The 12,836-nt window shown below is 44.2% G+C and overlaps 1 protein-coding gene across 1 annotated transcript in view; it reads right to left on the minus strand.

Annotated features, from left to right (window-relative positions):
- The window catches only part of WDFY4 (WDFY family member 4), a 285,936-nt gene that overhangs the window by 51,904 nt on the left and 221,196 nt on the right, over window positions 1-12,836 (minus strand). The window contains exons 48-51 of the mRNA XM_019556081.1: window positions 9,404-9,446; window positions 7,985-8,104; window positions 7,056-7,173; window positions 5,964-6,073 (exon numbers count right to left, since the gene is read on the minus strand). Coding sequence (XP_019411626.1) covers window positions 5,964-6,073; window positions 7,056-7,173; window positions 7,985-8,104; window positions 9,404-9,446 — 391 coding nt within the window. The remainder of the gene's footprint in view (window positions 1-5,963; window positions 6,074-7,055; window positions 7,174-7,984; window positions 8,105-9,403; window positions 9,447-12,836) is intronic.

The following is a 12,836-nucleotide window of genomic DNA, read 5'->3' on the forward strand; positions in this document are numbered from 1 at the left end:
CTGCCCTTTGGGCAGGGGGCTGGACTCGATGATCTCCCGAGGTCCCTTCCAGCCCTAATGTCTATGAAATCTATGAAATCTATGAAAGTCTACACAAGATGCTGACTGCGCAATTACTCGCACACACAAGTACTAAATGACCGCACAGTAACCAGTGTTACTGCATAGTAGCATCCCCAAATGCCTTTTTGGTGACACTCACTGTGCAGTAGCTTGTTACTACTGCACAGTAGCATCACATCATGCTTCATGCCATGTGATGCTACTGCACAATAGCAACAAGCTACTGCGCAGTCAGTATTTTGTGTAGATGCGGCCAGTATACTATATACAGAAGTAACAGAGAAGCATCTGTGTAAAGGTGGGAGCCTACCTTCTGGGCAAATTCCAAATTTAAGTAAACAGGTACAAAATAATGCAAGTCAATGGAGCTTAGACATGGAGTTAGTTGGGAGATCTCCTGTGCTCACAGGTCAACACTTGGGCACTCCCATGTTGATCCACCATTTGTCATTACAAATGGAAGAATCCAGCTACAGTGTTCCCAAAGCAGAATTGAATTAGGATTTTGGCCCAGCCTCAATCTTAATTCACCACACCAACAATAATTTCTAGTTCATTTCCTTATATTTTATTCTCACTTTCTCTGTCATACTGAAAATTGTGGCACCTGTCCACAACCACTCAAGGTATCACAAATGAATACGTGACTTAATCTCATTGGGAATGAATCTGATGCACAAGGTCATTTTGGGCTTGGTCATTATCAGGCAGGGACCTTTAAAGTAAAATTGAAATTGAAATTAAAACAGGAGGAGGAGGACTATAAATAAATCAACAGCTAACAAGTACCTCATTGAAGCATATTAAAGGGCTTTGTGTATTTAATCTGCACACAGAGCACTGTGCCTTGTTGTGATTGATGCTTTTTCATCTTTTTTGTAGTTTTTATGAGAGCTGATGGTAATCTCCTGAGAAACAATATGATTTGTAATAAAAAGATTACCTGTATTAAATAAAAATAATATATACATAGGAAATGCTGTTAGTGCAACAAATCTGGTTAAAGATATTACCACTACGAAAAAATGTGATTTTTTCCCTGGCTGTCTAATTCATTTTAGGAAAAGTAATATCTTTAAAAGTTAAGCCTGTATTATTTATAAAGGAAGCAATAACTGATTTTCCCATTTCTTATATTAATAAATTTATTTGCATATATTTATATCAGAATTAATGAGTTTTCTCTCTCTCTTGGAATGCAGAAACTGCACTGAAAGGAAAAGAGAATCTGGAATTGTTTTATGCCTTTAGACTGCAAGTCAACATAAAGTCTTACAGCCTTTCAATGGGCTGCATGAAGTAAGGCCCATCGTTTCCTTCCTTTCAATAAAGCCATCTCAGTAATCAGGGGCAACAGTAAACATAAATACCTTTAAGGATACCATAGAGTCAAATGTATGCAAAGCAGTTGGGCAAAGTGTTCACAGGGAAAAGTTAGAACCATTCTTTGTTGCAATAAGCACTGACTCTGGAAGTACTGAGTACATTTCAGTGCTTAAAGGGTTGACAGTACATAGCACTGGATCCTGATAGAGAAGCACTTGGCTTTTGGCTTGAAATGGTTGCACCAGACACTTCCTCTGGTCACAGAGCTTAAGTGACTCGTCTGAAGTGCACAGCTCAACTATATCTTTCTATAAACACAGATCTCCATAACCACATCAAAGGGGTAAAAACCAAGGAGGTAGAATGACATTTAAGCAGAAAAATAAATGGGGGTCAATTGGCTATCGATAAATTTAGGACACTATTTAGGAAAAAAGTTTTTATCCACGAGAGGAAGAGCCTTCCAACTCAAGCTGTGGTGACAAAAGGCCTAAAGCAGAAAGGAAAGAATCTAACCCCCAGGAAAGGGATACAGTCACTAGGGCTGTGCAAAGCTTCAGTCCTTGATTCAATTCAGCAGAGATTCAGCCCGATTAAGTGGCCAAACCTCCAAATCAGAATCAAATCAGAGGACCCTTTAATCTCTCTGAAGCAAACTGGAACCCTCTGAATCAATTCAGAGAGATTAGGCGATTCGGACCTAGAGACAGCTTTAAATGCTTTTTCTACATACCTCTAGGTAGCAGGGGCACATGAAGTGTCCCACAGAAGCACGGGGGGCTTCCCAGCAGCAGACCCAGACATGGACCGGAACTACTTCCAGTCCACTTCTTAGTTTGCCGCCAAGCATGTGGGATGCTCCATGCACCCCAGCATTGCAGGGATCATGAGCCGCATCTGCTACCTCAAGGTATGTAGAAAAAACTTTTAAAGCTGTGTCTACATCCAAATCACTGATTCTCTGAATCAGCATCAAATCTTCAGATCTGGATTCAGATTAATCTAATCAGGGACAGTGATCAGAATCAACTAATCAAATCACTATCCCCAATTCAGGCCAAATTTAAATCTGAACCGAATAGGGGCTGCTTCGCACACCCCAAACAGTCACCCTGACAGCAGGGTGAACAGGTCAAGAAACAGCACTGTCAGACAATGTATAAGGACACTTCTGCAAATATAAAATGAATCAATTCAATAGCATGGGCTGTTTAGGCCTGTGGGTCTCTTGACTACACCTCAGAGTTAGCAGACGTATATTACAGGACCACGTGTTACAGGACCAGGTAAGGGAAGGACAACACCAGCTCAGATGCATGAGTATAAGCGCAGGAGCAAAGAAATAAGATAACCAAAGGAAACCAAAAGATGGGTCCATTCAGTGGACCCGTCCCAAGAAAAAACTTAAGAGTACTTCATTATATCTGAGAAGCTTTTTAAAACAGAAATACTAGTCACTTGCTGTCATACAAGAATGTGGCCAAGCAACAGACACAGACTGCTGATTTTCTATGGGTAAATGTGTCTCAGCAATCTGGAGTAGCATCTGTGATTCACCATAGCAATACCCAGTGAAACACTAGTGAAAGCTAATGCATACAGCAGACATCTATTGCTACTGCTCACTACAGCTGTGTACAGACATTTATGGAGGTTCGGAGGAGGTTAGATTGTGATAAAAATGGCCACCTGATTTAACCTAGTGTGCTCAAGCGCCGACCTTACACTTAGAGCCCTAGTTAAGTCAGTCTAAGTGTGAACTGTACAGAAGTTCCAGAAATGTTAGACTAGCCTGAAAATGGATGACCCAACCTAAGTTAGCCCTACCTCTGATGTACTCTAAATTAGATTGGACTGGCCATTTTTAGACCAATCCAAGTATCCCAAACTTCTGTACAATTACCAGTACAGCCCTGAGGCTGGAAAAGCACAGCCACTGGCCCCTGCCCTAGGGCTGTACTTTTCCTACCCGTCCCCCTGGCACCAAGCTATTTTTAGCCCTTCCCACCACACCAAAACCTCCATCCAGATCCTGGTGCCAGTTTGCCAATGCCAGAAGCTGAGGAAGTCAGTTGGGGTGGAGACAGGGGCAGGAGGGAAGAAGAATGTAGCTTCACCAGGGGGAGTTATTTGTCTGGAGGTGGGGGAGGGGTTAAATGGAAAAAAATAGCCCCTGGTCCCTGGAGGTGTTGTAAAGAGCCCCCCATCCCTCCCTGCAGACTGCCTGATCCTGCTAAACTCTCCTGGACCCCACCAACTCCTCATCAGATCTTGCTTGCCCTCCTGATTCCCTGCTGTGGATTACACTAGCCCTCCCAACCCCAGATCTCTCCCACAGACACCACCTACCCTTCCAATCTATCCCACAGATTCCACCTGTCTCCCCAGTCCTCTCCCCACCACTGCCCCCAATCTCCCTACAGAACCCCTGATCCCCCTGAGCCTGCTTGCTCCCCAACTCCCCGAGTCCCTCAACCTCTACACTACCCCACCATGCCAACTTACCTTATATTGGATGGTGCAACAAAAGGGGCCCGAGAGACCCCATGAGCAACCCTAAGAACTGTGAATGGGCTAAGCAAGCCCACAACAAAACAAGAAACTTGCCTCTGGGGACGGAAGTGGCAGGACTGTGACAACATGCGGTGATGCCACCATGGTTTAAGAGACAGTTATCAATCAAGCTGGGTGGTGCCAGGCTGATGACATCAGCTCCCAGTGCCACTGTGGGAGATTTAAAAGACACCCGGAGTGCCGGGGAGGGAGAAGGAGAGCCTGCCTCTGCTCTATAGCTATAGCAGAAGCAGCAGCAGGCACAGGACACCAAGTCAGCAAGGTGTCAGAGCCCCAGGGCTCAATCTATATGGAGCAGAACACGCTTCGTACTCCGGAGGCTAGAGAGTGAAGCCTCAATTAATGAGAAAATCCAGTGACTTTAAGGAGATGAGAGAGTTGTTGACAGGCTAATAAGGGCACTAGCCAGAACAGAGGCAACCCTCCAGAAAATAGGCTCCACTTCATTTCTTTCTTCTTTTCTTTTCTTTCATATTTTTTTCATTGATTTCTTTTGAGTTTTGTTGAAGAGCGGTTAAGACCAGGACATACCAGAGTCCCAAGGTCAGGGCTTGTTGGCAAGAGACAAGCTAGCAATCCGGATAAGGCTAGGAAGCGCCTTCAGGATTGCCTTAGGTCAAGAGCCAGATCAAATCAGAATCCCACATCTGTTCCCATCAACTCAACATCGACGGCTAGCACGTGGCTGGGGGTGTAAGGGAAGTGGAGCCCCTTTGTCAAGTGCTCTCAGATCTGTAAGTACCCCAAGTGGGACTCTTTTATTACCAACACTGAACCTCTCCTATTCAACTAGTTATCATCAAAGTCAGGGCAGGCAAAATGTCAGGGCAGGCCTAACTTAGTGGGGACTCAAGAAAATTCCTCTCTCAGATAATTAGGAGTGTTACAGACGGCTTTTTTAAACTTGATCTAACCTGTCCCTAATCTCCCCAAATGTCTATATACAACTGGTATGATGTGTTGGAAAACATCTATCATTAAGGTGCAGGGATGCTGAATACATGAGATGAGGAGGCTGCTGCAGCATGCTAATTAGCATGCTTTAGAAGACTCTACTAATTGAGTAATGTAATTACAGCCTACCCCTGGAAGTGAGGAAGCTGGTAGCAGATTCAGTGGCAGGGGGAAGGTGCTGAGCGGCTGGGCACACCGGATTTGGGGGTGGATTCAGCAGCAGAGGTGCTGAGCAGTCGAACATGAAGCTGGCAGCAGCATGGAGTCACCTCAGCCACTCCACCCAGAACTGCAGGGCCCCCCAAAGCATGGGACCTGGGGCGGTCACCCTGATTCACACCCCCAGGGATGGCTCTGGTGGAAAAGCACCAGGAACAATACTCCATACTTTTGTGATTGGTCATACTCTAGGCCCTCTGCTCCTACAGCATGTTCCACTGTCCTGGAAGACAGTTTAGAACACGAATACGCCAAAGAGTTACTGCTCATATTCCCAGGCCTTCACACAAAGTGCCCCTGTGGTATGATCCAGCTCCCCTAGAAATTTTGCCCTGACTGTCAATGGGAGCAGAATGGGGACCTCCCATATCTGGATATACAGAAATTTCAAAAGACTGGCTGCATACAGACATTTAAAAAAAACCCCAAAGCTGTGCTTTACTTTAAGCTTGGTTGCACCCCTGCGCTGAGCGCAGCACATGCTCAGAAGAGGCAACACATTAGTTGGGCCTGATTTGCCCAATGTCTGTATAGTTTGGGCACTTTGGTAGGGCTTTCTGGCGCTTTTATCTAATAGCTGATTGAATCAACTTTAGCTAAAAGCGCCAAAAAGCCCTGCTGAAGTGCCTGATATACACAGATGATGAGGAACTGGGTTGAAATAACATGCTTCGCCCGGTAATGGTAAAGCACCATTTTTTGTTGTTTTTTTCATGTCTGCCAGCACACTTAATGCCTAGCTTATTAGCCAGTTGTTTGTGTTCCATGTGGCTTATAACAACTATAAGTACTGCATTTGAGAATGGGTAAATGACTTGTCCTTTTACCTGCAAGGAACAGAATGTTTGTGTAAATGGCTCCATTCGGACCAAGTAAGATGCCACTATAATCGCAGATGAATAGTGGGTACAGTAGTGACATCGGGCCAACAGGTCTCCTGTAAATCAGACACAATCAGTTTCAAATGATGCCATCTGAAAATTACCATTACTCTATTTTGAAGCTAAAGTTTTCAAAATAAAACAGGCATGTGTTAGGACCTGTGTGCAAAAGCTTATTTAGTAGGTCGGATGTAGGCACAAGTAGCTAGGTATGCTGTTATCTGGCCAAATCTGTGCAGTCACCCACTTTACATGCTGTTCAAGATACACGTGAGTGCATGAGTCCAGAATGAACTACAACAGAAGAGGCCCTAATTACCATCCATTCGGTCCTTCAACATTCTTAGAGTAAAATAACTTCATTTTGTTTCATTCCCAAGGCATACCCCCAACAACAATTTGTCACATGACCACAGAAGGCTAGATGGGACCCCTGAAAATGATACACCACATGATCATAGATGTACTGGATATGGACTCCATATAATTACTTTGGTAGGACTGAGGATGATGCAAATGTCACAATGGAACTGCTTTGACATTAATGGAGACAGATCCCAGATGCTTGCTTCCTTCCCTCACCCCCAAGCCTCTCCAGATATTAGTCTCTAATAAGCGGATCCTAAGCTTTCCAGACAACTCTCCTGTTAATTCAAGAAAAACCCTGTTCCCTTAGGGCCAAATAGCTTCCCTCTCCCTGGCCCCCCACACCAAAGCTTTAAGCCAATCCTACAATGAATTTGTGAAAGTAACTGGCCTCTGTAGCTGGGTGCCCCTACCATGTCACACTGACCTGGGGGAGGGAGGACCTAGGCATGCAGGACACATTGCTAAGGTAGGAAACAATAGGAAAGCATGGAATAAGGACCTCTTACAATCTTGAACTGCTTCCCCAGATACCAGAGCTCTCCCCCCTGTCTGACCCTGTGCTTAAAAACAACTAGTCTTCATGTGACTTCTCCCTAGGATTTTATCATTTTCCAAAGGGTTCATTGGAATCTGGACATTCACGTTCCATAAGCCTCCTAAAACACTCACCCTCACTCTTCTCCACCTCATTGTAGCGCTGGAGGAATTTCCGTTTCCTCTCTAAGGTCTGTGCTCCCATGGGCTTCGAAAGGTCTCGGAAGGTCCGGGGGTTAGTAAGGTTCAATGTCTGGAAGGTGAAGCAAATGTTGGAAGCTGCCAGGTCTAGAATCTCCTGGAACCCCTTCCACCAGCCCCGGGTCAACAAACTCACGGACACAGGCTGCTTAAGGAGCTTCACCTCCACAAGTGGCCAGACTCTACACCATCATTCCTAGGCTAGGGGCATGGTCTGAAGAGTAGCCCCTTGCCAGTATGGAAAGCCTCCTGTTTCAACCTAGGGCACTGCACCTGCTTTCCTGGCAAACTAGAAGCATGGAAGTGGCCCTGGGTTTGAAGCCTGCCTTGTGACATCACCCATTTACCAGCTGGTTCCTGGAGCAATGCCAGTGTCTGCTGAGTGGCTGCCTTTCTGGCCAGAAGTTCAATATCACTAAGATCACCCTTCAAAGACAGAGGAAAGGAATCTTGGGAGCAAAGTAGTGGGAGGCAAGTAACTCTAGAAGCACAGTGTGTACAAATTGCCTCCCACATACACTGGCATGACTTACATAAGGGTCCAGGAAGTTCAGCACAAAGGCAGCTGCATCATACCCAATCTGAGGGCAGGGAGGAGGTGGGGGTCACGGCCATGCCACTGGTCTGCACCTGGCTGTAGAGTAGAACTGCACCATAGGGGAGCAGGCTGTGCTTCTAAGGTACAAATATATTAGTAGCTGCACTTCCATATCCTGCTTTACCGAGACTGAAAGCTTCCCCATGCTCCCAGCACACTAACACTAATGCAGGGGTGCTCTGTAAAAGCACAACTCTGACATTATCATTCACTAAAGCAGCTTTTAAAAAAGAACAGGAACAGCAGGTAAGAGCCAAGCACTCACCTGTGAGTGGTAGTCAGCGAGGACCCAAGGGAACACTGGGTACTGCATGTAGTCATTGTAGCTCCGTCCAGCGAGAGTGTTCAGGTACATGAGGTACTCAAAGTTACTGATCTCTCTCTTCTGCCATGGTAGAGAAACACAGATTGAAAACATTTAGCTCTGTGGTTCTCAACCTTTTAAGAGTCAGGGCACCCTGCTCTATTTTTCTGAATATGGTGGTACCCCCAACTGAGAACCACTGTTAGTGCTACCTCCACTTACCCCAATGCTTCTAAACCAGGTGTTGTTGCCTCCAAATAAAAGTGCCCCCACACACTTGCTGCACAGTCAGACACTAATAATTGTCCATGAGCTGGATTACGAGCCATCACAAATGGCAGCTGCTTTTAAACTATGGAAGCACTAACAAAATTGCAAGGAGCCCCTGCTTAACTGAGCTATAGTATTATAAATAGTGTAATTAATCAGTACCACTCATTATTCAAATCAGCAAAAATCAGAGCAGTCTGCTGCACCTATACAATGGTCAGTGAACCCATGCAAAAGAGTCTTCCTATAGATGCACCTTTGGAACTGGTCATTTGCACCTTGTCTGGAACCAGTCTTTCATGCTATATTTATATAATGGGGCACTGTAATACTCTTGCTTGGTTTAAAGGAGAGCCACATGCAGGCTGTCATTTGTTTTTATCTGCATGATGTAGGATCCAGAAAAACAGCCTGAGGCAAGGTATTGGGACTCAGTCAAATGGGAACTAAACATGTGAGCCATCCTGTTTCAAACACTGGGCAGCACCAAAAGCTTTGGAGAAGGCAGAAGGACATCTGCAATAACCATATGCATAATTATTTGCACTCCCTCTGCCTGAAAGGGCTTCTCCATCATCACCCCCAATACCATATTTTCTAACATAACACATGCTCCCAACTAAGAAAGCAGCTTGTTTTCAGGAAGGCAGCATGAGAAAAAATATTTTTCCAGAGTTATGTCTGCATAGAACAGGAACAAAGCTCATTCCCTTTCTAAAAACCTAAAACCCTAGCTGCTACTAAAGACTGGTTTCTACAGGTGAATATAGGTTTTGAAAAGTGCTAAAAATATTCTGAAAGGTTCTAAAATAACAGAAAAACATCCAGAAGTAGCTAGCAGACAGCAAAATTGCCCAAAGAAAAGGTTTGCTTGATTAATGGAAGATGAAGAACATTAAAAAGATGAGATAACCACTAATAACTTGTGGAGTGAAGAACAATAAGCTATTAAGTCAACTGGCTCCCTCAGCTGCCTGAATAAAAATGCCACTCCTCCCCCCACAACATGCTATGTCCCATACAGAAACTGTCTATGCCACCTGCAGCACATATGCTGCAGTCTGGCCATCCTTGCCTCAGAGAGTTAAACATAAATGTTTCTGCATTTACCTGCCACTTCTGGAGCATTGTCTTTTCCCCCCCAGAGATTTTCCTGCACAAAACAAAGGTTTTATTGTAACCATGCAACTTCCAAACTATTAAAATAAATACAGTAATACTTTTTCATATTTAAATATTATATTTAATTATATAATTATATTTATTATTATATTTTAATAGTTTTTAATATTTAAAATATAACATGTTAATATGTAAGGTGAATATTTCATTAGTAACCCAGCATCCCCCACAAAAAACCACGAGAACTCCAGAGCCTACCAGAATATCAAGGTTGTAAACAAGCATTCTAGCTTAGTGCCCACTACTGCTTAGTGCTGTTGTAGGGTGGGAGTGTCAGCACTCGTTTCAGTGGGAGCTGGTCTCCTGTGTGAGAACTGGAGTGCTAGTAACAAATAGCAGTAAGATTGGTTTACTGTTTTCATTCCAAGCCCCCTGGGCTTTCTGAAACTTTTCAAGCCAACTTTCTCAGAAGCGAGGTCTATTTCACTATCAATCTCCATACCAAATGTACACCTTCCCCAGGTTTTCTAAGCTAGACTATTCTCAAAAAAGAATTGTCATACAGTACTTGTATTTGTTTCTATGATGGAAGGGGATAAGTATATTTTCTTGACTTTCCTTCTTCTCAAAAATGTAGATAAACTTTGGCGCAGACTTTAAGAAAAAAAGATCTTTAGGAAAAGTCTGAACTGGGGAAATTTTAGCCCTGAAGGTGAGACCATTAACAGTTCTAAGTTATGAAAATAAGATTTAGAATAGATTTAAATAGATGGCCACTACTACAACAATCTCTATTTCTCAATAGCAATGCCTGCAAGCCTTGGCCTTATCAACTCCAATAAGCTATCCAGGATCAGATCTGGTGACCTGGAAGAAAAAAAACCCCAATTCCCAAAGAAAGCCAATGTACTGATGATTCTGTAAGAATGATGGGTGCACTTTTCTTACTGAGCCAGCTACTCCAACAAGGCGTTAGAATGCCCGTTTGCTGAGACATACTTGTGAACTTCTCAGAAGTGAAAATATATGTGCTGGCTCAGACACAAGCTAAGAGCTTGATACAGGAATTACTGGGTGCATCTACACAAGACGCTTTACTGTGCAGTAGAGAAAATTATTGTATAGTAAGCGTCAATGTGCACACATGCAGACCCTTATTGCTCAATCATCTGCTCTACTCTGCAGTTAATTTACTACCTGCAAATGCAAGTACTGTAAAGAAAATAGGGGAGCTGGGGGCTGGGAGCTCCCTGCTGCTGGGGCAGAAGACATTATCCATTACCAGGGCCTGACCTGACAGCAGGCAACTCTGGGGGGGGCAGGGAGAAATCTCCCAGCCTCCACCAAAAGGCAGCTGTCTCCTGGACCCATGTTCCCTGCCAGCCCCTGGCCCAGCACCCAGAAGAGCCTAGAGTCCCTCTGGCTGCTGCAGGGGGCCAGTGTAGAGCCAGAGGGGGTAGAAACAGACTGCTACCAGGAGCAGCAAATCTGCTCCCAAATGGGCTCACATGTAGATGCCTGCGTAGGGTGGGTTTACATCGAGCAGCATTTGCACATGTAGATGTGCCCACTGAGTGAGATTTTCAGATCTGTCCTATACAAGAGATCAAACTACATGATCCTTCTTAAATCTCTGAAAAAAATGAGGAGAAACCCAGAATTTTCTGTTTTCATTACCCTTTATTAATGTCGTGGATTAACAGCAATAAATCCTTGTCAAGCATTCCTAATGAATAAATAAAATAACATTAACTTACTGTCTGTTTACTACCAGGCAAACTAACATCCCAGATTAAAGAAAAATATGATAGTGTGTTCACAGTAGTATTTTATCTTTTGTATAAACCCTTCTTAAGGAAATGTGTTCTACTTGTGCTACCTGGGGATTAGCCTCTTCGCATGAACAAGCAATAAAATCCAGGGCCAATCCTGTCTCATCATGACGTACAGTTCTTTCAACTTTGTTTAGCTTCTGTGCTAAGCGTATGTGACCTAATAGTCATAGGTTAAGTTTATAGCAACCAGGCTATAAATACTGTCTCATTCACACCTGATCTGAGAAGATAGTTCTTGGCTCTTTGCCCTAAAGTGAAGGGGACAAGTGCTGCTCTCAGCTGCAAATCAGGAAAAACTCCAGTGACTGCAGTAGAATTACTTTGGATTTGCATCACTGTCACAGGGAACGACTTGGGTGAGTACACTAAGTACACAGGGTGTTATAAGCACCTGCTGGTTAAGAAGAGTATTCCATTACTTAAAGGCAGATTTTATAGAGCTTTGCTTGGTAGGCCCTGGACATATTTCTGTAAGCATATTCTGGTAGGCCCTGGACATATTTCCATAGCATATTTTTAAAGGGAGGGAAAGAAGATCAGGGAGCTCATCACTGGATGCAATGGTGTTGGATTACGGTGCTTATCCTAGAGGGATTGTGTGATGCTTTTGCAGGTGGTATGGGCAACTGGATAAACATTCTTCCCATAATGGTGAATGTGCTTGCTGGAATGCTCTGGCTCCTTACATATATCAAGAGCCCATGGCAAACTAAAGAGAGAGACTATGTGGATGAGCTGTGCTTCATGAAACATTGCTGTCCCTATCAGTCCTCCAATATTTTAAAGAGACAGTATTCGACAGCCAGGGAAGGGATTAAATTATTAAATTTTTTAATGAACTGGCCAAGATCCTATATATATTTCCTTACATGTGCTAGTGTCCCTTCTGGATGTAAATCAGAACCGTTTCACTGTAGATCATAGATCACATATGCCTAACAGCAAATGGGGAATTCTCTATGGACCAAAATGGGGCTGTCCTTACCAGTTCCACAGAGTTTTAAGAGACAAATACATAGCTAAAGAGCCTGAGATGTCAGCAGTGTTCACGGAGAAATTCAAGGCTTAATCCAGATAAAAGTCCCTTATCAATAAAAAGTCCTTTTTCAGATATGTGGGGAGCCGGAGGAAAAGCAAGGGCAACAGTGGACCCCTGCTGAACCAGATGGGACAACTGACGCCCAGGAAAAAGCCAACCTATTAATTGGGTACTTTGCGTCGGTCTTTCATCAGTCCCATGGGACACCCATGCCTGCTACAGGACAGGAAGGTCTGGGTGAGGGAGACCCCCTGCCCTCCATCAATGCTGACCTCATGAAGGAACACCTTGAGAAGCTGGATACCTTCAAGTCAGCTGGCCCTGACGATCTACACCCCAGGGTACTCAAGGAGCTGTCAAGCCTCATAGCCCAGCCCCTGGCACGGATCTTTGAGAACTCCTGGTGCTCTGGTGAAGTGCCTGAAGACTGGAAGAAGGCCAATGTGGTGCCTATCTTCAAGAAAGGGACGAAAGTGCATCCAGCAAACTATAGGCCCATTAGCCTGACTTCTATCCTGGGGAAGATCTTAGAAAAGTTTATTAAAGA

The sequence above is a fragment of the Crocodylus porosus genome, unplaced genomic scaffold (assembly GCF_001723895.1).
Source record: "Crocodylus porosus isolate Cpor-Errol unplaced genomic scaffold, CroPor_comp1, whole genome shotgun sequence".
Lineage (NCBI taxonomy): Eukaryota > Metazoa > Chordata > Crocodylia > Crocodylidae > Crocodylus > Crocodylus porosus.